We start from the raw sequence: 27,202 nt of genomic DNA, 5'->3' as shown, positions 1-27,202 counted from the left end.
GTATTCTTAGCATTTTGCTAAGTGGTTGCTAGGGATAAGTGTCTCAGTGATAAGGTGTTTCTATGCAGCTGATAGTATTGTGAGTGCTTGTCGTTACATTCATATGCAGGTTATGGGGGTTTCCAGGATGTTGCTGTGTGGTTCTGAATGTGTAATTTGCAGTTGTTGGTATGGGGCTATGCAGTTATGCAGTTATTGGGGAAAGTCGTGGCCTAATGGTTAGAGAGTCGGACTCCCAATCGAAAGGTTGTGAGTTCGAGTCCCGGGCCGGCAGGAATTGTGGGTGGGGGGAGTACATGTACAGTTCTCTCTCCACCTTCAATACCATGACTTAGGTGCCCTTGAGCAAGGCATCGAACCCCCAACTGCTCCCCGGGCGCCACAGCATAAATGGCTGCCCACTGCTCCGGGTGTGTGCTCACAGTGTGTGTGTGTGTGTGTTCACTGCTCTGTGTGTGTGCATTTCGGATGGGTTAAATGCAGAGCACAAATTCTGAGTATGGGTCACCATACTTGGCTGAATGTCACTTCACTTCACTTATTAAGAACTTTTGGAAATGGGGTAACAAAATATGCTGGGTGGTTGTTAGGGTGTTCTGAGTTATTGTTTTGTTAGGGTGATTGTTAGGGTGTTCTGTGTGGTTGTAAGGGTGTTCTGAGTGGTTGTTTTGTTAGGGTGATTGTTAGGGTGTTCTGGGTGGTTGTAAGGGTGTTCTGAGTGGTTGTTTTGTTAGGGTGATCGTTAGGGTGTTCTGGGTGGTTGTAAGGGTGTTCCGAGTGGTTGTTTTTTTTAGGGTGATTGTTAGGGTGTTCTGGGTGGTTGTAAGGGTGTTCCGAGTGGTTGTTTTGTTAGGGTGGTTGTAAGGGTGTTCTGAGTGGTTTTGTTAGGGTGGTTGTAAGGGTGTTCAGAGTGGTTGTTTTGTTAGGGTGGCTGTAAGGGTGTTCAGAGTGGTTGTTTTGTTAGGGTGATCATTAGGGTGTTCTGTGTGGTTGTTATGTTAGGGTAAATGTAAGGGTGTTCTGAGTGGTTGTTTTGTTAGGATGATCATTAGGGTGTTCAGGGTGGTTGTTATGTTAGGGTGTTCTGGGTGGTTGTAAGAGTGTTCCGAGTGGTTGTTTTATTAGGATGATCATTAGGGTGTTCAGGGTGGTTGTTATGTTAGGGTGTTCTGGGTGGTTGTAAGAGTGTTCCGAGTGGTTGTTTTGTTAGGGTGGTTGTCAGGGTGTTCTGAGTGGTTGTTTTGTTAGGGTGATCGTTAGGCTGTTCTGGGTGGTTGTAAGAGTGTTCCGAGTGGTTGTTTTTTTAGGGTGGTTGTCAGGGTGTTCTTAGTGGTTGTTTTGTTAGCATGATCATTAGGGTGTTCTGGGTGGTTTTAAGGGTGTTCTGAGTGGTTGTTTTGTTAGGCAGGTTGTAAGGGTGTTCTGAGTGGTTGTTTTGTTAGGATGATCATTAGGGTGTTCTGTGTTTTTGTAAGGGTGTTCCGAGTGGTTGTTTTGTTAGGGTGGTTGTAAGGCTGTTCTGAGTGGTTGTTTTGTTAGGGTGATAATTAGGGTGTTCTGGGTGGTTGTTATGTTAGGGTGATTGTTAGGGTGTTCTGAGTGGTTGTTTTGTTAGGGTGATCATTAGGGTGTTCTGTGTGGTTGTTATGTTAGGGTGATTGTTGGGGTGTTCTGGGTGTTCTGAGTTGCTGTTATGTTAGGGTGTTCTGGGTGGTTGTAAGGGTGTTCTGAGTGGTTCTTATGTTAGAGTGATTGTTAGGCTGTTCTGGGCAATTATTATGTAAGGCTGGTTGTTATGGCATTCTGAGTGGTTGTTAGGGTGGTTGTTAGGTTGTTCTGGGTGGTTGTTGTTGGTTACTTGGTTGATATTGGGTAACAAGGTATTCTGAGTGGTTTTCATGTTAGGGTGGTTGTTTGGGTGTTCTGAGTGGTTGTTATGTTAGAGTGATTGTTAGGGTGTTCTGAGTGGTTATTAGGTTGTTCCAAGTGGTTATTAGGGTGCTTTGAGCTGTTGTTGATCTGAGTAATTGTTAGGGTGGTTGTTAGGTTGCTTTGGGTGTTTGTTAGGGTGTTCTGAGCAGTTTTTAGGGTGGTTTTTAGGTTGTCAGGGTGTGCTGAGTTTTTGTTAGGGTGTTCTTGTTGATTACTAGTGTGTTGTAATGGGGTAACAAATTGTTCTGAGTGGTTGTTTGGTTGTAATGGGAGGTTGTTTGGTTGTTCTGAGTAGTTGTTGTTGGTTACTAGGTTGATATGGGGTAACACGATTTGTGGGAAGTTGCTATGGTGTTCTGAGTTTTGTTAGGGTGTTCATTTTGGTTACCCGTGTGTTTTTATGGGGTAATAAGGTGTGCTGAGTGGTTTTTAGGGTGTTCGGGTTGGTTGTTAGGGTGTTCTGAGTGGTTTACTGGACCATTCAACAATTTCCAGGAAACACATGTACTAACAAAATGTTTTAATAAAATAAATAAATAAATACAATAAATGAGTAAGTGTCCACCAAATACGTAAAACTATTGGTCCATAAATGATATATTTCACATTTAATAACATTAGTAGGCATCAATTACATTAAAAAAGTGTTGTCCATATAATTGTACATCAGAATATGATTACATTTTATGCACAACAGATCTTATGAAAGTACTCCTTTTAACTGATGGATCTTCACATTATCTCATCTTTTCTAACTGGGTCACATTTTACATTGTTTTTCACCCACCAAATTTGGACCCAAACAACAGTCAGTTGTGTTAATATTATCAGGGTAACCCGTCTGCACTTTTGCATTATTCTGCTTGCACTTGAAATGTTAGTGACATGCTGAGGCCACAAACACTGAAGTGAAGCCCACACACAGTCGCAAGGATTCTCTGTCTGAGTCATATGAGAGCTCTATAATACCACACAGCCCTCCAAACACACACATTGCATGCATTTCAATCTGGATTGTAAAGATAGATGTCTGTGTGTGACATTTAGAAAGAACTAATGCTGATACAATCATGTTTTCCACACATCCCACACACTCTTACAGCTGTGGTAAACTAGTCTTCAGACGCATCAGAAGCTCAGCTGCACTTTTGAGGCTGTGTATCTTCTGAGGACAGTTGAAGAGCAGTTTCAGTACTAAACCGGAGAGAAACATTAACCTCAATTCTGATCCTCTCAGACTCACATGTACAATATTGTCACCAATGGTTAGCGAATGTTTAGACGAAACAGTGTAAAACAGAATTGTTTTTGTGTTTTGGTTTGTATTTCGCTATTTCCTAAATGTGTATCTATTAGATGCTGCAGTTGTTACTTGAGTGATGCCACTGAATGTTTCAGCCATATTTTAGACATAAATTTTGAATGTGGGTCTTCAGACAACACTTATACAAAGGGCAATTTTTAACTGTAAATGTACTACAATTAACAAGTGGCTCAATATTAAGTGTTGAATTTCACATCTAAAGTGTAAATATTTGTATAAAAGACAGCCTTTAAAATGAATAAATAAATCCACACCCTGATCTGACTGGTTTTGGTTAATTGCCACTAGATGGCGCTTTGCATGTAATCTTAAAACTAGGCTAAGTGCACAGAAAAGTCCCCTAAACCAAAAAAAAAAAACACGGGGAAAAATCTCTGTTGCGCTTATAAATCATGATCATATGCACTGCAGCTGAAAGTAGTCCAAATGCAATTTTCTGCTTTATACACACACACACACACACACACACACACACACACACACACACACACACACACACACACACACACGCACATGCACACACACACACACGTTTGTTTTTGTGAAAAGTGGGGACATCCCATAGGCGTAATGGTTTTTATACTGTACAAACTATATATTCTATGGCCCTACACCAACCCTACACCTAACCCTAACCCTCACAGGAAACTTTCTCAAAAAACTCATTCTGTATGATTTATAAGCGTTTTGAAAAATGGGGAAATGGGTTATGTCCTCATAAGTCACCCTCTCCTTGTAATACCTGTGTCATACCCATGTCATTATACAGAGTTGTGTCCTGATATGTCACAAAAACAAGAGCACACACACACACACACACACACACACACACACACACACAGACAGACAGACACACACACACACACACACACACACACACAGACATATATATAACGGTAACCTTTTTTTTTCAGTTTCTGTCACAGATGGAGTTTTGGTTCCTTGCCACAGTTGCCTTTGGCTTGTTTAGTTGTGAATACAATTTCTGGCAATGTTGTGGACTTGATTGCATAGACACTATTTAAGGAGAACTGAACTGAGCTGGATGATTACAACACTGAATCAACAATGAACTTACTTTAACTGAAAAACTTAGTGTTTTCTGTTGTCCTCTTGGATTATCAGCGCACGTATCCCCTGCTTAACACAATCAAGCTGTTTTGACACAATCTGTATTACACAAAGCGCTATATAAATAAAGGTGACTTGACTTGAATTATAAACTCTTTGTCTAATTTGTAGCTCTCCACACTCTCAAGCAAATGCATTACATACTCCACAAGGGTACGTATTCCATAAAATATATAAACTGCATTGAAACTGACATGTATATGTTATATATTGACTGCTATTTTTCTACTACCTACTGTCAAGAATTACTACACACACACACACACACACACACACACACACACACACACACACACACACACACACACACACACACACACACACACACACACACACACACTTGTTCTCATAAACTCATAAACTCAAATAAAGTCTCATAAACTTGAGAGTGGCCATAGTGTTTCTGAGTTTGTTTTTCATAAAAGCTTTTTTTTTTTTTTTTTTTTAAATCAGGTTAATAATATTATCTCTTCCCTAACCAGAAACCAGAAAGCATTAGATTTAAATATAAACATGATTTGGTTTAAAATTCACTAGTTGGTAATCAACAGGTTTCACTAGTGAGGACATTTTGGACTTCTCAGTTTAAAATTTTACACAAAATAAGTTTATAGTTCATTTAAAAAGAGTAAGTGTTTAGTGGACATCACCTGATGTTACAGAAACATGGTTCTCCTTTCATGGAATGACATGTAAGAAAGAGCCAGAGCTGGCTTTAGTTTTCTTAGCACCTCCTCTGTGGTTACATAAGCCCTCCCTCCTTTCTCTGTCTGATCCCATCTATAAATTCTACTGTCCTCCTCCTGCAAGGCTGGATTTGGTATGATCCACTTGCCCTAGACCTCAGATCTGGGTCTGAGCAGAGAGATACGGCCACTAGCGCCGCTGCAGAGGACGTGCACGACTGAATCTACAGCCTAAAGCCTCACAGAGAAAGAGAAAGAGAGAGAGAGGGGGGAGATGAGCTGTACTAGAGTCCAGTCTTGCTCTGGGACGGCAGACTGACTGAAGCTGCTGGTAGTTTTACAGCTGTGCATCTCTGTCACTCTAGAGTCATGAGCTCAAAGGGGACGAACCTCCACAACAAACGTCTGCCATGTGAGTATTTCACCTTTAGTCCACTTATTTTATTCATCTTCTTAAACTTGGCTTCACAATAAGCACGACAGATGAACAGTCATTAAATAACAGAAGAGTCATTGTGTTCTTAAATAATATGTATAAGAAAGACTAGTTGTCACATTTTTACCCCAGTGAATTTTTCTCATTGTATGTTTATTTGTGATTATCGTTTTTACAAGATACAAACTATAAAGTCTTCACAGCTCTTGAACATTTCCATCTTCACTAACCAATACGTTTAACTGTTATTAAACAAATGATTATGAAGCATAATGTACAATAGTACATGTTGTACTTACAGTGCACAATATTTAACCACCGTAATTATATAATTATGAAAAATACTTAAAACACCTGTGACAACTTGCTTGGATTTGTGATGTAGCTGATTTGTTCATTTTTTAATATATGCTGATATTGGAGTTTAAGTTTGATAGAATATACATATATATATATATATATATATATATATATATATATATATATATATATATATATATATATATAAGTTTTGTTATTTTTTTTTAAACCAACACACAAAATCTCTGACAAATCCTTGCTACTGAAAACAGCCATTTTTGTAATTATTTATTCAAGTAAACATTCACATAATCTACATATGAGTATGTAAGTCAAAACATATTTCTTGATATTTTCCCTGGGGCATCGCCAATAAGACCATTAAATAGGCCTCCCTTATTTGTTCTCATCACTTCCTTGGCTGAATAAGGAAATATTATGTAAAATGGTCTGTTTTTTAATGTTATGTAGAATTTGTATTTCAGGTCATTTCAGTCATTGTTTTGGCCACACATTTAAAGAGCCAGATTGACTTGATGAACCTGCCAAAGCTTAGAGAGCAAAGACGTACTTGGTTCTAGATTTGTTGTGTGTACCCTGACTGAAATCCTTCTAAATGGGATTGTTTTTCTGCCATTTTTAGCAGATGGACTGTGGGTACAAGCCAAATTCCCACAGTCACTGGTCACACACACACACACACACACACACACACACACACACACACACACACACACACACACACACACACACACACACACACACACACACAAACATGCTTGGAGAGTGAGACTAGAAATTAGATTGGTCACTTGAGAATTCAATATCAATATCTTTCAGTTTTGCTCTAATTATGAGTAAAATGTCCATGTCACAGAGAGATTAAGGGTTTGCACCCCAGATGTTTAAGATGGTGTGATTCAGGTTTTGTGGAATGACTCTACAGGAACGGTACTTGTCTTGGAATTGTCTAGGAATTTGCTAATTGTCTTGGCTTGTGTGACTAATGATTATGACAATGTTTCTGATTTGTCAAAAGGCCATATGGTAAAATATGGTGAAGAGAGATAGATAGATAGATAGATAGATAGATAGATAGATAGATAGATAGATAGATAGATAGATAGATAGATAGATAGATAGATAGATAGATAGATAGATAGATGGATAAATAGATGGATGGATGGATGGATGGATGGATGGATAGATAGATAGATAAATAGATAGATAGATAGATAGATAGATAGATAGATAGATAGATGGATAGATAGATAGATAGATAGATAGATAGATAGATAGATAGATAGATGGATAAATAGATGGATGGATGGATGGATGGATAGATAGATAGATAGATAGATAGATAGATAGATAGATAGATAGATAGATAGATAGATAGATAGATAGATAGATAGATAGATAGATAGATAGATAGATAGATAGATAGATGGATGGATGGATGGATGGATAGATAGATTAAAATTTTTATATAATTTACATTGAATATCATCAGTTAATAATCTGATGTTATTCAATGTAAAAAGCATGCGGAAATCGAGAAAGATTGAAGATCGAAGATAGATGGCATAAAAATGGGAAGAAATTTGAATGAAGTTGCAAGGAATCATTTCATCTACTTACTTTTGGAGTTTTTTTTATGACATCAGAGAAAAAGATAACATTCCTTTTAGTTGACAGCACAGACTCCTCTACTCCCTGTTTCATACTTTCCTTATGACTCATTATCAAGTCATTCATCTCGTGGACTCTATTAGAAATTCCTCTCAGTTTGTTCCACTCACACTGTTCTTTGTGGTACTTTACTGCGAATCTTAGTTTCTCTAAACAGTACAGCTGAATTGGGGGTTGCCTTATTTAATAAGCTGAAGTAAATGTGACTAGGAGGTTAGCGTGTGCGAATGACTTCATTGTCAGATCGCTAGAGAGATTTGGGGTGCCTTTAGGGTTTTGTTTCCTTATTTCTAAATCTCACACACATTCCGCACACACAAAAGCAACTCCCACTATTAATAATTCAGTAAGTTTAGGAAACCACACAGATGCGTGTAGATTTGACACATGGCATGACAGGGGATTTCTGTTTTATACAGTAACTATTTATGCTGCTGTTATATTATCAAACTTTCAGAAATACCCAATATTAATACTTAGACACTTAAATGTGGTTAATTGTATTATTTGCACAATAGTAAGAAAATGAATAGGGTGCCAAGCAGGACTGAAGCCAAGAACCAAAGTTAACAAATGGTTCTACTATGAAGATATTTTTTAGTATAACAATGTATTTGTACTTCTTTTTGTTTAAGAAGAACACACACACACACACACACACACACACACACACACACACACACACACGTATTTACATTTGAATAGTTAATCTGTAAGTTAATTATTTTAAATATATTACTATGATTAATGATTTACCACGTTTTTTTTTTTTTAAATATAACTTAACAGTGGATATTTTATAAATGGGTATTTCTAATGGTTAGAGAGTTGGACTCGTAATCCAAAAATTGCGGGTTTGAGTCAAGATTTGTAGGTTGGGGGAGTGAATGTACAGCGCTCTCTTCTACCCTCAATACCATGACTGAGGTGCCCAAAACTCCCAACTTCTCCTCGGGTGCAGCAGCATAAATGGATGCTCATTGTGTGTGTGTGTGTTCATGGTGTGTGTGTGTGTTCACTGCTGTGTGTGTGTGTGCACTTCAGATGGGTTAAATGCAGAGCATGAATTCTGAGTATGCGTCAGAGTCAAAACTAATGTAGTAGACCTTGCTAGCTGCGATATCAGCAAAAATGTCATTTCCACAACATGTCTTTCCCGCAGCAAATTTAGGTGTTGTGGTAGAGACAAGTTCAAGGTTTACAGTATATTACTGTATATTAAATGACAAATATTCAGTCTGTTTTTCTGTTTCTTTTACTATTGTTCTCTATTTAAAGAAGGAGGTGGCGACAGAGTTGAGGATCCAAATGCAAGGTTTTTATTAGAGAGTGTAGTCAGACAGGCGGGATCAAACACCAGCAAAACAATTTATCCAAGGTAATCCAAAACAGAAAACCACAAGACAGGCAAAGGTCAGGCAAGGCAGTCATCAATCATAAAACTAGATAACAGAACAAACATGCTACAGGCTAACACTCTTCAGTGATGTGTTTGTGTGTGAGTGGAATCTTTATAGTCCTCCTAATATGAGGCAGCTGTGAGCTAATGAGGTAATGAAATACAGGTGCTAGCAATGATGATGTGTGCAAATGAGTCCGGGCAAAGGATTATGGAAATGGGGTTCTGGGTGAATGACAAAGGTACAGGGTGGATTGCCTTCTGGCGGAGCTCGTGGGCACTCCAGCTGGTGATTCTAACACTCTACAGTAGCCTGTTTTTGATTTCATGGCACTTTAACATTGTATCCTTACCAACACAAGATGTCAAATTTTTGTTCATGTTTTTATTTGCACAAAATAAAAAAAACACATTAAAATAATTTACACACTGGAATTGCAACATCTGTCATTAAAAGCTTAATATGTTATTTTTAGTGTGTATGGAAACAATTGACATTTAAGGTTAATGTCTTAATTTTACATGGCAAAGAGAAAACCCTAATTTGTATTTTATTATTTTTTTGTATATTATTACAAAGCTACACAAAATTTGAAAAAGCAATTTTGTTGAGCTTTTTATGTCAGATTCTGTTGGGTAAAATAAAAAATTTACAGGGGTTGATTTATTTGTATTTATTTTTTTATTTAATTTTGGAGAGTCAGAAGTGCTCGTAGTTGCAGAAACATCCTAATTATGTTTTCATCTTATAGGCTGTACCTTGGTACGGCTTCCATGGCATAATGAACCCAAATATAATGAGCAATAAGATTACTAAAACATGACTTCACCTCACGTGTACTCGCTAAAGTCAGAGATGCCTTTTAAAACCTTTTTGCACTGATATGTGTACAGACTGGAAAAAAAGTTGATGTGATAAGGATGAACAGGATTAGGAAAACCTTACCAGACTGAAACTATGATTACCGTCATGAATGCAGATTTGTCAGTCAATGGATCTTTGTTAACCACTATTCCATGGCTCCAAGAGAATCATGTTGTCCCTCTAAGTTCAGCATGTAGTCTATTATCTGTTTGGAAGCATCTTTGGGTTCCTTTAACATCACTCTTGACATGATGTGAGCTAATGCTTCTGTCTGCAGTTTGATGGATGGCATTGTGAAAGCACAGCAGGTCAGAGATCAGTAAAGCTAACAAACAGCGGCAGATGCAAATGACCTGACAGATCATGACATTGGTAGACATGACATCTTTTATAACAGACCTGTGACATCATCACATTGTGCTTGAGTCTTAGTGTTACATAACCATGATGACCCAAGGAGTACATGGACATGATAACAGCCTTAGATCAGCTGTTTTCCTTGTAATGCATAGATAGGCCTACAATAAGTTGCTTTGAATTTCATCAGTATTATTACTTGTTAAATAAACATATTCATTGTTATACATCCTGGATATGTGTACCCTATAATAACCTATGGAGATTTGTGGCTATGTTTTTAGCATTGAGGCTAACATACATATGGAAGCATATTCCTTATACTTCACAAATAAAGCAGGAATCAAAAGAGAAATCTAAATGTCTGTCTTATAGTGAGTTTACTATGTCTAATGGGTGATCTTAAAACCCATTGAAGAAAACAGTGTTTTGACCAATGTTAATACACGAAGAAGTGATCAAGCCTTTTCAGAAGATGCATTTAACCACTCAACTCTTTTACGATTTCTTCGTAAAAAAAAATTTAAGCATTTTGGTGGAATGTATTTTCACTCGAGGGACAGACTCTCTCAGGTATCATAAAAAACTTCATTTGTGAATTGAAGACGAAAAAAACAAATCTTGTGGTTTCAGAATTACATGAAGGTATGTAAATTATAGAACTTAAATTTTTTTTGCCCAAAAGAAGTTGCAATGATACAAAGGAGTTGCTGAATATCTCATTCTTCATCCAATGCTCTCATTGCTTTTGGTTTGTGTGTTTGAAATCAAAATTTCTTTCAAAACCACCAGAATGGCTATTTTGATCCAAAGTTAGCATACTTGTTGTCAAAAGTGGGTAAAACCATTCGTCAATGGGAGATTGACCCTCATGTCTTTCCAAATTATCTTAATTTGTGTCCCGAAGATGAGCGAAGGTTTTACGGGTTTGAAACGACATGATGGTGAGTTATTTATGAAAAAACTAGTTATTGTAATGATGATAGTGATAATGATAGTTATTGGGTGAACTATCCCTTTAAGCTATGGTTTCTTAGTTAGTAAAACAGACTTTTGCTGTTTTAGTCCCTGAGGTTTAACATATGAACTTTTAACTCATTCATCTGGAAAGTTCATTTCCCATGTCCTGTTTTCAAACTGTCCTCAGAGGGATGTGGTGGACTTTTTTAGATTGTCCTTTGGTCTGTAATTGCTTCTGAAAGTCACCTCCTAGAAGAAAAATGTCAGTGTTTTGGGTGAGATGCCTGGAAGAGGTTGATGTGTGGTTTAGGCATTCCTACTGTGGTAAGTAATTAAACAAACCTATGACTATGTATACAAACTGAATACATTCCTGTGAATAAGCGGCCAAGATCTGTTAAAATCAAGACCTACATGATGGTTTTACTTTTGTCTAAAAGGGTTGGGACTGTTGGCATGACATGGATGCTGTGCCTTTTCCGGTACCCTGCTGGATCATAATCCCAGAATGCTTTGGTGCGAGACCCAGTGTGAGAAAGAAAGCTGGGGTGGGGTGTGGTGGAAACAGAGCTTCGCCTTGTATGCAGGGAATGACAAATCAGTCCTTACAGACAATCCGCCTTTCTCTGCATTGATCTAACACATCTTGCTCAGCCGTCCTGGCCTACTGCGCTGTGAATGGACAACACAGTCTGAAAAAGGGGGATGGATGTGAGAAAGAGATGAGACTGAGAGAGGAAGAGAAAAATAGAGTGATCTCATCCTCATGTGGTTGTGTTTACTCGATTTATGAATGATCATACTGGATGATTTTCTAACGTGATGGACACACTTTCTGTCACCTGATGGAGTTTGGCCACTGATTTCTTTTTCTTGCTTGCTTAGCTAGGGCCTAAATTACACTTTATTTTCAGTAATTTATTGATATGGCCCATTGACCAACACCATTAGATGATGAAACTTGAAGGTAATGCATTAGGATGATGGTACTGTTGTCTTTTGTCGAGCTGATTTACAGCTAAATCGTATCTTGCAGCATCAACACTGGTATTGAGGTATTGAACCGAATGAATCAACACTTAAATAATGAATAATGACATTGCTGCCTTTTGCAAAATAACTGTTTGATTAACGTCACACACTGTTATTAATCTGAACTAAACCAAACACTGAACTGACTAACGGCACAGCAGAGTCTGAATATTTCCAGTTTAATCACTATGAAGTTGTTCTGACACAATCTGTATTGTGTAAAGTTCTAAAGAAATACAGGTAACTTGACTTGACCTGACGTGCTACTCTACATGAAAGTCAATGTCAATGTCAATGTCACCTTTATTTATATAGCGCTTTAAACAAAATACATTGCGTCAAAGCAACTGAACAACATTCATTAGGAAAACAATGTCAATAATGCAAAAATGATAGTTAAAGGCAGTTCATCATTGGATTCAGTTATGTCATCTCTGTTCAGTTAAATAGTGTCTGTGCATTTATTTGCAATCAAGTCAACGATATCGCTGTAGATGAAGTGTCCCCAACTAAGCAAGCCAGAGGCGACAGCGGCAAGGAACCGAAACTCCATCGGTGACAGAATGGAGAAAAAAACCTTGGGAGAAACCAGGCTCAGTTGGGGGGCCAGTTCTCCTCTGACCAGACGAAACCAGTAGTTCAATTCCAGGCTGCAGCAAAGTCAGATTGTGCAGAAGAATCATCTGTTTCCTGTGGTCTTGTCCTGGTGCTCCTCTGAGACAAGGTCTTTACAGGGGATCTGTATCTGGGGCTCTAGTTGTCCTGGTCTCCGCTGTCTTTCAGGGATGTAGAGGTCCTTTCTAGGTGCTGATCCACCATCTGGTCTGGATACGTACTGGATCCGGGTGACTGCAGTGACCCTCTGATCTGGACACAGACTGGATCTGGTGGCCACGGTGACCTCGGAACAAGAGAGAAACAGACAAATATTAGCGTAGATGCCATTCTTCTAATGATGTAGCAAGTACATAGGTTGTTATGGGAAGTGTTTCCGGTTCTGGTTTACCTAATTAATGCAGCCTAAAAATCCTTTAACGGATTTGGATAATAAAAGCATATTAGTATGTTATGTGTAAGCCAGGTTAAAGAGATGGGTCTTTAATCTAGATTTAAACTGCAAGAGTGTGTCTGCCTCCCGAACAATGTTAGGTAGGTTATTCCAGAGTTTGGGCGCCAAATAGGAAAAGGATCTGCCGCCTGCAGTTGATTTTGATATTCTAGGTATTATCAAATTAAACGGACGAACGGACGAAAGTAAATGAAGAAAATCTGCACAATGATTAACTAGCTTTTATTTGTAAAATCAAAAAAAAAAAACCTTGTTCCGGCATCAGAATATTGCTGCTGTATTTTTGAAATAAATAGTATAATTAAACAGTGTATATATTTTCCTGAGTAACTTTCCTGTTTTCTGTTTTTATCTGTGTATGTGTTGGATATGTTTTATATTGGTGTTTTTCTACCTCTTTGCATACTGCTCTACAGCACACCCACCTTCATTTACTTGCTCGTTTTCATCACTTTCACTCCTCAGTGTCTCTCTGCATCACTGTAGCCCCATTTTGGAGAATATGAGCTGAACGCAGGCAGCTTACGCTTTTCTGTGGCAGATGGACTTTCATACTTTTTTGGACCTTGACAGTGTAATTTACTTGGCAGTCTATGGAACAGTCACAAGAGTATTTCTATGCAAGAGTATTTTAAAGTTTTGGAGTGTTTTTTTTTTTTTTTGCATGATGATTTCTAAAGCAAGGTAGTTGAGCCTTGAAGGGCTTCCTTCCTGTACAGTTCAACTACAACCCTAAATTTAAGAGGAAATGTAATCAATATATTCAGGATTCCTGTAAATATTCCTGTAAATAACAGGCAAAGCAGGGTTGATACTGTGTGCAGGAAGGTAGCCCTCCGTGAGTAGGGGTCGGCTGCCTCTATTATAGGGTGTACTTAGATGGTTGCTTTTCTCTGTGTTCTCTGTGTTTTTTAATGGGAAAGGTCAAAAGACCCACAACTCAAACTCATGAGAGTATTGTAAAAGCTGACAATTTCATATGAATTTATTCAGTTTAAATCTATGACAGTTTGCAAATTTGTTGGTGAAACATTACCATATAGGTCCATACCTATAACTATAACCCTCAGAGGGGCAAGAGAAGATGATTTCCCTTGTGAAAAAAGTAGTCTAGCTATATTTGAATAAAGTTGATCTTGCTGTCTAATTCAAATACTCATATAAAAAACCTGTGCTTTAAATTAATAAAATAAAAAGCCACTTAAGTGTACTTAGAGAGAATCGCTTTATGTGACTTAATTAAAAGCATACTTTGTAATGATGTTAAACATTTTACTTTAATGACATTTACCGTGCTTTAAAAGAGGTATACTTATTTTACATACTATCATACTAAAGCACATGCAAAGTACTTTATTATAATTTTCCATGTAGTGCATTCTTTGATATAACTTTTTATATACTAAACTGCAACTTCATCATTACAAATGTGTAACTACAAATATATTTCAATGCATGACAAGCAAATGTAAATTAAGTATATTTTACTTAACCATAAATGCCTGTCAGTATATTGCAGTACATATTAAAATTATGTACTTATCATGGTCAAAAACTGCACTCTTCAGTTCAACTGTTTGCATTTAATATACATTTAAAGTCATGTATATTTTCATAAAATTGTAAATAATGTGTAGTTAAATGTCTTAAAAGTATATTAATTTAAAGTAAATTATCTCTGTCATAAGTATTCTTTATACTTAAGTGTTCTTCTTTTTCACAAGGGTTGTTATGAGAGTGTGCTGGACCTGGACCCACATTCTAAGTCATCGTTTAGAAAAATAAGCTGCATGAGTTATCTTTTATGTCCATACAACAGTATTTGCATTAGCACACACCAAAAATACAATTAAGAGAACATAAACTGAACAGTACGTAGTTATTGCTGCTTACAAATTGATATGTGACCCACAGGTCAGGAACACTCATGAGCTCAGCCAGTTCTGCCAGCTGACCTGAATAAACACTATGCCCACCACACTGGTATTTCGCTAAGTGCAACAGTGGGCAGCAACATTTTGTTTTCTAAGGACAATAGCTCAGTCAAATCACATTTTCCCTGACTTGCTTCTTTCTTGATCATGTTAGAGAAGATGCGATTCGACTGGAAGGGAAAGCCAGAGAATAAAACACACACTGTAGCTGCACCCCTGAGCAAAGCACTTAAATGGCATGCTGTGTTATTTCAGAAGAACCAAGTCATCATTTTCATTTCATACACATGCACACATGCAAATATGCGCATGGCAGATGTCAAGGACAGAGCCATAGCACCGGAGTTATGCAATATACATTCATGGCAAGTCTGTCGAGTTTTAAGTAGCTCAACCTTCCCAACCTTTTATATAAACACTGTCGTACATTTTTAAATATTAAACTTGGACAATGTCATGGAAAAATGGAAGAGGAGATCCCTGCAGGGTTCAAAGAAGTTTACATGTTGAATGCTTTGACATTGTATAATAGAATGCCACTGTAGGTGAAGGAATTATTTAAAACCCCTTAACTGTCACCCCGTCTCGAATACGGGACGCCTACGTTTACTATACTATATTACAATCAAATCTAATCTAATCTTGACAAACTATATATCGTTGGAAAGGTCTAAGACTCCCAAATATATATTTTACCAATGGTTTTTGTTAAAAATTATGTAGGAAAAGTAATATATTAATTTATGACAAGAGAGCACCCTCAAAAATCTACATTATAACAGGAGTTTTGACCTTTGTTTAAAAAAAAGACTTCTTCGTTGCCTTTTTCTCTATCACATTTTAGAAATCATCAGAAATTATGTATCAACTGAAAACTTAAAATCTCAAAATTCATCCTTTAAAACACATTTTAAAATCAGACATTGCATTACCATGTAAACGGTACATCAATATCATGTTACAAAATATTTTAATTAATGAATTCTAAACATTTAAGTTTGGATCGTGCACTATAAAGTCTATGTTCAAAAACGTGAGTGACAGTTAAGGGGATTTATTAAGCCCTTCTACAATCTTGGTATGTCTCTGCAGGTTTACAGGAATGTGCTTCTATACAATCGTACATGAAATAATTATAAAAAAAAAGTTTTCTAAATGTATGCTTTTATTTGTTATAATCCTTAGACCTGCATTTATTTATTTTTTGGTTAAAAGTTATCCAAAGTCAATTATTTAGCAAGTACATAACCACATAGTTAGTACATAACTATGTCCTTACCTTAGTCTGAATCACAAAGGCAAGTCTGTAAAACTGTTTTCTAGTATTTGAGTGTTTCGGTTTCTGAGTTTGCTGTCGTAGAAAGCCTTATCACGTGTGTGGATGCTGCAGGTGGTGGATCATTTATAGCCTCATCTAATGGTAACTGGAATAATTAAACGTATAATTTCAGAACAGATTCTAAGGAATATAATTTTTTTTGAGGTTTTGAGGTTTTGAGGTTGAGAACAATTTCTTTCGATGAATTAGATATTAGACTGTATCTGCATATAACCCTAACACACACTAAATACACAGTCACGCTTGATGCTAAAATTAATAATTTGAGAACAAATAATAATATAATAATAACAATAACAATATATAATAATAATAACAATAATAATCATTTGCTACATTTTTTGTGATCAGAGCTAACTTTGCGATTTTTAGATTTAATCAACATTGATAGTGAGATTTATTGTCAAATAATTTTTTCTCTTGGTCAGAACAAAACTGTGGAACATGTTACGTACATGTTTAGATGACATTTTCTGTTGTAATATCTTATTTTAAATATACTTTCAAGACGTAGTATCTAATTCTGAAGTACAGTGAATATCCACACTGGTGTGTTGACTGAAAGCCCACGGAAATAAGACAATTCTGCAAATAACTGCAACTGCAGTTTTCAAACAGAGATAGTGACAAAAAGGCAAAACTTACAGACTGCAGATTTAAGTGGCAGTGCCTTCCCACATGCATAATATGGACAAAAGTATCAAAAGTATTGGGACACCTGATCATTACACCAACCCTTTGAGCTTATATGAGGTCAGGTACATATGTTGGATGAGAATCCCTGTTCCAGTTCATCCCAAAGTTGTTAAATGTGTTTGAGTACAGATCAATGTGTGCCAGTCAAGTTCTTCTATAAAAATCATTCAACCGTGTCTTTATGGATTGCACTTTGTACAGTGTGGCACAGTCATGCTGGAATAGAAAAGTCCTTCCAAATACTGTTCTCATAAAGTTGGAAGCACAGCAGTGTTCAAAATGTCTTGATATGCTGAAGCATTAAAACGTCCCTTCACTGCAAGTAAGGGGCCAAGTCTTGCCCTGGCCCAAACCCTGAAAAACAGCCACATGTCATCAGCCCTCCTACACCAAACATTACAGTTTGCACAATGCAGTCAGGCAGGTAACATTCTCCTGATATCCACCAAACCCAGACTCTGCCATCAGACTGTCAAACAGAGAATCATGAATCATCATTCCACAAAACATGCTTCCACTGCTCCAGAGTCTTGTCTGTGGCAATGAGACTAACTGAAACATTTGAAATAAAAAATTAAGGGCGCTATTTTAACGATCTAGGTGCATGCTGCAGGTACACTCAGGGCATGTCAGGAAAACAGTCGGTGCATGGTCTAAATATATATATATAAAAAAAAAAAAAACAATACCTTTATTGGGCTGCTGCGCTTCCCTGTGTGTTTAATAAGCAACGTGTACGATCGTTGTGCACCCTCCTATAGGTGCACATTACTAATTCGCTCTTTAAATAACAAAGAAAAAATATTGTGCCAGACTTTAGACGTTCGAGTTGGTCTTTGGTACAGTTTATTTTCAGTTCCTCAAAATAGCAATGCACCAACAATGCACCTGAACAAACCTCTTTTTTAGACCTACACGGCCATGGTGCACAAATGGGCTCAATGCATTTGCTATTTAAACAACGAGGCGCAGGACGGGGAAATGAGAACTGCGTTGGGCTGAAACTAGCAAAAACACTTGCGCTGTGTGTATGATAGGGACCTAAGTCATGTTTCCCAGTACTTTTGTCCATAGTACACACACACACACACACACACACACACACACACACACACACACATACACTGGTATGCCTGTCATTATAGGGGTGGGGGCGTACTGGTTTATATACTGTACAAACTGTGTTTTCAGTTCCCTTACCCTAAGCCTACCCCTAAACCTACCCCTAACACAAAACTACAGGCATTTTTATATTTTCCAAAGAAACATAATTCTGTTTGATTCTCACAAGGTCAAAATTTACTGGTATTACTATTTTTGTGGGAACATTGCAGATAAAGTAGGAAATACCATGTACAAACACACAAAACACAAGCAAGATTTTCAACCATTGGACAATCAACCATAACAATACTCTTACATGCATGCATGTTCCTAGATAATATCTACCTTCAACATACCTGTATGTACTTGTCTATAAAGTGTAATAAGTTTAAGAAGTCATAAAGTGTAAGAAGTTTTTCATGTGAAAACATGAAAATATACAGTTTTTTTTATTTTAAATTTGGATTTAATTTAGTTAATTTGCATAATACACAACTTGGGTTTCAGTCTTCGTAGCAGCAGTGCATTTTTCCGCTTGGGCAAGCCATTACCAGACAGCTTTCTTTGTGTGTAAAATCACCAACATGTTAACAAACCTATGAAAACATGCAACAATAATGACGATTCATAGAAATATAGCATAAGCGCCAAAGCTCATTTGAATGCCTTCATAACTGGCACAGATTTGCAGATAATTATAGCTGTTTGGCAAATAAACAACTTTAAGACATGTCTCATATTCATTCCCAACAATTTTTATTATGTAAGCTTTATGTCATGCCTCAAATCTAATTTAAGCACATTACAAAAAGAGAATTAAAATGATTACGTATAGCAGGTAAACCATCACAAATACAGTATGTATTACTTTTTCAATATACTGGCCACCTGCTTACACACACTGTGCTGAGTCACACAGCACTGTCAGATGGAAACATAAATGGACATCCAGCTCCCCCTTTGCCCTTTCTGGCTGTGGTGGTCAGCGAGTGCAGATCTGGTAAGTTATTCAGAGTGACAGCACAGTGGCCCCTGGATGCCTCCCATCGTCCTCACCAGGCGAGAGAATAACCCCATCTAAACCTTGCACAACTGCCTTCTGTGGCAGTTTTCCTGTTGAATGTGATGTCTCATGAATTCTTTAAACAGAAATGCAGTCCTCACAGTCTTACCCAGGCTACCCAAAAGGTTTTGCTACACTAGGAAAAAAAAAAAGATTGTAAAGAGTTTCTACAGGCGCTGGTCATATAATTAGAATATCTCCAAAAAGTTTATTTATTTCCCTTATTCTATTCAAAAAGTGAAACTTATATTATATGCATTCATTACACATAGACTGATATATTTCAAATGTTTATTTCTTAATTTGATGATTATAACTGACAACTAAGGAAAATCCCAAATCAGTATCTCAGAAAATTAGATAACTTATGACAAATACAAAGAAAGGATTTTTAGAAATCTTGGAAAACTAAAAAGTATGAAAATGAAAAGTATGAGCATGTACAGCACTCAATACTTAGTTGGGGCACCTTTTGCCTGAATTACTGCAGCAATGCAGCGTGGCATGGAGTCGATCAGTCTGTAGCACTGCTCAGGTGTTATGAGAGCCCAGGTTGCTCTGATAGTGGCCTTCAGCTCTTCTGCATTCTTGGGTCTGACATAATCGCATCTTCCTCTTCACAATACCCCATCGATTTTCTATGGGGTTAAGGTCAGGTGAGTTTGCTTTGGCACTGTGTCCAGGAGCCAAGTCCTGTTGGGAAATGAAATCTGCATCTCCATAAAGTTGGTCAGCAGCAGGAAGCATGAAATGCTCTAAAACTTCCTGGTATACGGCTACGTTGACCTTGGACCTCAGAAAACACAGTGGACCAACACCAGCAGATGACATGGCACCCCAAACCATCACTGACTGTGGAAACTTTACACTGGACCTCAAGCAACGTGGATTGTGTGCCTCTCCTCTCTTTCTCCAGACTCTGGGACCCTGATTTCCAAAGGAAATGCTAAATTTACTTTCTTCAGAGCACATAACTCATCAGCAGTAGTCCAGTGCTTTTTGAAGTGAGACGCTTCTGATGCTGTCTGTTGTTCAAGAGTGGCTTGACACAAGAAATGCGACAGCTGAAACCCATGTCTTGCATACGTCTGTGTGTAGTGGTTCTTGAAGCACTGACTCCAGCTGCAGTCCACTCTTTGTGAATCTCCACCACATTTTTGAATGGGTTTCGTTTCCCAGTCCTCTCCAGGGTGTGGTTATCCCTATTGCTTGTACACTTTTTTCTACCACATCTTTTCCTTCCCTTCGCCTCTCTATTAATGTGCTTGGCCTCTTTTGCAATGACCTTTTGTGTCTTGCCCTCCTTGTGCAAGGTGACAATGGTCGAGCAGCAGTCTTCCCCATGATTGTGTATCCTACAGAACTAGACTGAGAGACCATTTAAAGGCTTTGCAGGTGTTTTGAGTTAGTTAGCTGATCAGAGTGTGGCACCAGGTGTCTTCAATATTGAACCTTTCCACAATATTCAAATTTTCTGAGATACTGAATTTGGGGTTTTCCTTAGTTGTCAGTTATAAACATCAAAATTAAAAGAAATAAACTTTTGAAATATATCAGTATGTGTGTAATGAATTAATATAACATACAAGTTTCACTTTTCGAATGGAATTAGTGAAATAAATGGACTTTTTGATGATATTCTAATTATATGACCAGCACCTGTATTTGTGATCATTCTTTTTGTCAGTCTCTAAGAGGGGTAGTATGTATCTTTCATCGTTCATCATTTACTCACCCTCATTGGATTAAAAACAAAGAGACATTTGTTTTTTAAATCTCTTTAAAAGTGTTACACAATAGAAAGAAATGCTCACAGGTTTGGAGCGATGAGAGACATTTTCTCAAACATGGGTGATGAATGATGTACACTGTCTATAACATAAACAAGAGTTGACAGTTTGTTTTGGAAAGTTACTCATACAGTATATATTGTGTGAATGTACATTTTCCCACACCCTATATATGGTTAATAAACACTGTACTGAATGCCTGGTCTGTTTTAAAGTTGCATTGGTTCTTTAACCTTATAAAGCCTACTGTATCATATTTAATGCGTAAAATTGTAAAGCCTCTAAGTTATAAACATGATCAAAACTTGTCCACACATTTTAGCAAATAAAAGGCCTTTTATAAATAAAAAAATGTCCACTTTGATGTTGTACACCTGTCTTTTTGTTTTTGTGTGTTTGAAATTGTTACTTATTTTTATAAAGTAAATGTAAGATTAGTTCATGAGAAGTCCGCTATACTGTTATAAACATTAATATCACAAGCTATCAGACATTCTTATTTCTTTTTGGCCATGTAAGTACCAGCACATGTGTTGTTTTTGCTCTGTTTAGGTCTCTAAATAAAACTGAGGTTTTTTTTTCTCCATGAGTATGACCTCTACATGAACTTATATCATTATGGTTGATGATAGCCTGATGAAGGGGTATCAAATATTATTATTTTTATCAAGATATATATTGTTGTTCTTGAAAAAAAATAAAAATAAATCAGTGGTGCAGAAAATGCTGGGACGGTGTTCACACGTACCCCTTTGGATGACGGCCTTGTGCACGTCTGATAGCAGCTGAAAATGCGACCAGCTCTCGCAGCACACAGCAGATAATCTTTACATTATTCCTATTTTAGACCAGGTTTAAAAGGCAGATCCAATTATTTCAGGCTCAGCCTGTGCCTTCTAATTATGGCTGAATTGCGGGACACTGTCTCTGTGAGTCTGGATGTATTAATGACGTTTGAAAGGAAGAGAATGCCATTTTCTAACACGCTACACCCATGGTGCAAGCTTTAGGGCTGTTATTTCAGTTGAGCTGATGTGTGCTCCTGTGTCACTTTTCAAGGACAGTGAAACACAAATGTCGGGCTGAACGTGTCATACTGGCAACCCATAATTAGCTTGATTGTTGCTTGTGTGTACTGATTCTGTGTAATGAAAGAATACACAATGAATATGATCTATTATACTGCCTCTATTAAGTGATTATATTAATGTACTGCATCTAATGAAAGCTGAAAATGAAGTGCTTTGCTCAGAACTGGTTGTTCATGTTTTTATTGGTAGGTTCCTGGGGTCAGGGTGGCAGATGACTCATATTGTCTATTTGGAGATCCTTGTGGATGAGCTACCACGCATTGGGAGGTCTCTGTATATAGACCAATGACTAACATCTCTGTCAGCCTGCTTCCATGTTTTCAAATACATGTTTATCATCATAACAGGCCATCTTACTGGCTACTAGCGTTTCAATAAAGCAGTGGCAGTACCATGGTTTTAAGGTTTCAGTATATGTGTAGCTACATGACACAAAGCTCAATAAAGAAAAAAGAATACTGTGATATTAGAAATAATTGTGTTTTAATGCAACTTCTTTTAGTGCATTTTAACCATGTTTTCCCTTTTGAAGATGTTAAAAGCACTCTGGGGACAAAGTTTTAGTGATTTTGTCTCTACAGATCCATAGCTCAGTCAGGAAAACACACAAATGTTTGTTTGGTATTTCTAACTTGTCAAATGAGGCTTAAGCAAAGAAGGTTTATCAGCCCTGTGAGTAACAACCATACTGAACCAAAAGATACAAGATAATATCTCCAACACATTCTCATTTATTCCACAAATGTTTCTTTATTTAGTACAGCATGTTCTCTTTCTAAATGTGTTACTTTCATCTTCTCTTTTCATTGGGCACTCCTATTTATTACTGTATTGGCTGAAATGTACACCACTGAAGACGTTTAGTTAATTTAGAGAAACAACAAAAACTTCGAACCAAAGGTCTGAATTCGATTTGCATTAAAAAAGATATGAGGTTATGGACAATACGAATAGCGTCAAGGTTAGGGTTAGATCTTAATGTAAGCAGGCGCAAACTGAAAACAGTCAGTGAGTGTAGATATTTCAAGTGGTAACTTATGCCCCCTGCTGGCGGAATTATATATATATATATATATATATATATATATATATATATATATATATATATATATATATATATATATATATATATATATATATATATATATATATATATATATATATATATATATATATATATATATATATATATATAGGTTGTAGAATGCAGCTTGTTCATTATTCTACAAGAACTAACTGTTGCATGAAAGTGTACACATGTATTTTTAACGAATATTCTGTTATCGGTTTTGATATAAACAGTATGTGAGGTGACTGTCTCTGTTGTTGCTGGTAGCTGAGACAGAGCATGCGCAGAGAGTCCCGGATGCAGATTCGACCCAGCAAATGAGACTGAGAGAGAGACAACGATTCTTCGAGGAGGTGTTTCAACACGATGTCGATGTCTACCTTTCCTCTGCACACCTGCAGATAGATTATAAGAGACGTGAGTTTAAACACACACATAAATGGATGACTCTTTTCATTTAATTTTTTAAATTTATAATTGTTATAATTATATACAGTATAATGTTATAACAATTTAACTGCGTTAAAATAATAATAAAAGAAAATTGTCCGAATTTCTGTATTTTACTTAAAAAGTATTTTAAAACTATTCTAAACTATTAATTAGTGCTGTCCAAAATACACGTTTTTATATAATATATGTGTGTACTGTGTATATTTATTTTGTGTATAGAAATACACATACATGCATGTATATATTATAGAAAATATGTTGTTTATATATTAAATATATTAATATATAATCTAAATTATATATTATATATATATATATATATATATTTGTGTATTTGTATAATACATATAAATATACACAGTACACAATACACAGTTATATGTTGTGTAAACAGAAACTTTTATTTTGGATGCCATTAATCGTTTGACAGCACTACTATCGATACACACATATAAGTTTACATGTATCTATGTACACATGCACAAGGTTATACGTATCCAAGTACACCAAATTTACCTCTACTAACTGTCTTTGTATCTCATGTCTGACTCTCCTGTTGCAGCTCCCTTAGGAAGTATTTCATCAATGGAGGTGAACGTCGATATGCTAGAGCAGATGGACTTGATGGACATCTCTGACCAGGAGGCCTTGGATGTCTTCTTCAGTGCCAGCGGAGAGGAAGGTTCACTGGCATCCCCTCTTCCAGGTACAAACTCCAAACTAGTCTAAATAGCTGTCAACGGGCTCTATAGGTTGCTAGTTGGTGTTCTTGCTTGACTTCAGTATCAGGTGGTTGGGGATAAGGATCCACTGTCTGCATCTCTTATGGTATTTGTAGTAGAACGTCATAGCATTGCTGACAGTCTCTATTGCCTCATGTCACTTTGTTGTTGAAAATTGTTTTCTAAAAGGTTTCCTGTAGAATGCAAATTAGTACTTTTTACTAAAAAAAGCAAAAAGTACTGCTGGAAGTGATAAAGTTGCTACCAATAAGATTATATTTTTAGTATGTGGTTTGCAGACTAACCTGATCTCGTGAAAAAATCTAAAAGTTAGCAGGTTTGTATGATGATTCAAGTGTAGACAGTGATTTGCCCGATACACCTGGATACTATAGTCAAACATGTTTTTTTTTTTCAAAGTGCAACCCTATCCCACAGCCAGTTTCTTGGTCAGCTCATTCATGAGGTCACCTGGAGAGAGGTTTTAGAAGGTTAGGATAGTTTTAACATTGTGCAGGAAATCACTGCAGTTACTGACATGACCAGGATTTGAAATGAACACCCACAAACCTGTCAAATGTGGGCGGATGGTAAAATATATCAACTCACTAGTCAGTTTAGTGGGTTATAAAAGTTGTACTCCAAAGGAGCCTTCAACATTAGAACAACAAAGCACAAAGAGTGTTACACATTTGGACAAGATGTGCCATGTTTTAAAATTCTTTTTTTTTTTATTAGAAAAACAAAGCACACTGACGAAAGCAGATAGCCAGAATGCTTGTCTTTGTATCTCTTGCTTTGATCCGAATAAAATATTTAAAGTATGCAAACCAATCTCTGTAATATATATATATATATATATATATATATATAATTTTTATTGTAGCCTATTCACAAACACTGACTGGCTGAAAGCTTTCAGTTCAATGATTCTGAATCAGATTTAATAATAAATATATTTAAATTTAAATCTAAACCAATTTCTGTTTATAGTCTTGTTTATTTCTGGTATTTTTTTATATATATTGTAGGAGTTCTGAATGGCTGGTAACTTAAATATATTGTAATGCCAATTTGGATGGGGAATCTAATTACAAACCCTAGACATGATCAGTAAAATATTTAGAATTGTTTGCTGGGTGTGGTTTGTGTTTAACTGTTATAGGAGATTAAGACACACACACACACACACATACACACACACACACACACGGGCGTGGGCCTACACGCATTTTTTTTATTTAGGATGAAGTCAAAAAGATGTCGCTTGAAAAAAAATTATTAAATAATAGCCTGGTTCCCTTTAGCAATGACATCAGATAATGAACTGCCATTGAGATGAACTATTACAGATGACTTGTAATTGTGTATTGACATGGGTTCCTTTAGAATTGGCTGTGAGGTGGGGTTTTGCGCTTAACTGGTTCAAAGAAAAAAAAAAAATACGGCAGCAATTTAAACACTTTCAGTGTGAAAAAGGCTTGAAGGGTTTCACAGAGACAGGTGGGATTTCTCAAGAGAACAATTTCAGTGTCTTCTGTCAAGTAGTAGGAATGTTTTCTCTGTGCTGTTGCATAAAATGGCTTAGAGCACTTTAGCATTGTCATTAAAGAGAAAGAAAACACCCTCTTATTGTTAAACATTTTTTATCGAAGTGTCATAAGAAGCAGTCACTCATTGAATGTTGAAGCCATGTAGCTCAGATCTTCTGCACTTGTAGTTAAAATGCCACAGTGAACAGTTTTGTCCAAGTAAATTAAACAGACATTTCTTTTCCAGCTCTTGGCCACCCTGATGTAGAAGAGGATGGACTGAGGAGAAATGACGTGTCCTTGAGAATTTCTGACCCTTGCGAGATCAAATCCCGTATGTTGTCCACTTCCTCCAGCTCCACCTGTGACAGTCAGGCCTCCAATGAGGATGGATCCAACACTCCCGTCGTCCAATCAGATGATGAAGACGTGCATGAAGATAGCCTGTTACGAACAGGAGCGGCCACAGCCAACGATGCCACAAAAGAGCAGTCTGCTCTCTCAGTATAAACTGCCTTCTCATTAACTACTGACCATTTGGCAAGTGTAACATGACTAGTTTAAGACGGTTTCTTGGGTGGGTTGACTGGTTTTAGCCATAAATCAATCTACAAGAGACCTTTATGAACACTTGTGTAATTTAACTCATTCAAGACCCCTATTACATCACACTGGGAGTGTCACGCTTTGACAGTCCTGCATTTTTGTATTGTCACTTGCATCTTACCAACATTTTACTGTATCTTTTGCATTGGGAATATAGGTTTATAAATATACACATCACTAATACTTTGCAATGTTCTTTACAAAGACAGATACTGCTCCGAAGAGAGACTTAATGCATCACCATTTTGAATTAAAGTGGTAAGTCATGAAAACATTTCCAAAAGAAAACAAAATATAAAATGATTTTTTGCTTAAAGAAAATTAAGCTTTTACTGTACATCATTAAAAGGAAAGTTTACTCTAAAAATGAAAACTGTTATCATTTACTCACCCTTATGTGGTTTCAAACAAGACTTTCATTCATCTCACAAACACAAATCTAGATATTTGTAATGAAACCTAAGATATAAAAAGCCCATGCAACACTTTGAAGGTCCAAAAGGTCATAAAGGCATCATAAAACTACTGTATGAATTTATCAGCTTAATTCAAGTCACAATTGCTTTATATTGTAAAAAGATTTAATAGGTGTCAGACTTTATCAGATGACATTTTATGAT

At 36.8% G+C, this 27,202-nt stretch overlaps 2 protein-coding genes across 2 annotated transcripts in view; both read left to right on the top strand.

Moving 5' to 3' along the window:
• Positions 1 to 27,202, top strand: part of LOC132126715 (small integral membrane protein 7) — a 224,619-nt gene that overhangs the window by 28,022 nt on the left and 169,395 nt on the right. The window lies entirely within an intron of this gene.
• On the top strand, positions 5,205 to 26,955 carry LOC132126714 (dysbindin-like). Its single transcript, XM_059538164.1, has 4 exons — positions 5,205 to 5,485; positions 23,537 to 23,686; positions 24,285 to 24,428; positions 26,224 to 26,955. Exons 1-4 carry the CDS (start codon positions 5,443 to 5,445, stop codon positions 26,484 to 26,486), a joined length of 600 nt encoding a protein of 199 aa, XP_059394147.1. The 5' UTR covers positions 5,205 to 5,442; the 3' UTR covers positions 26,487 to 26,955.

Source organism: Carassius carassius, chromosome 44 (genome assembly GCF_963082965.1).
Source record: "Carassius carassius chromosome 44, fCarCar2.1, whole genome shotgun sequence".
In the NCBI taxonomy this organism is placed as follows: Eukaryota; Metazoa; Chordata; class Actinopteri; order Cypriniformes; family Cyprinidae; genus Carassius; species Carassius carassius.
This window is presented reverse-complemented; position numbering and strand designations above follow the sequence as displayed.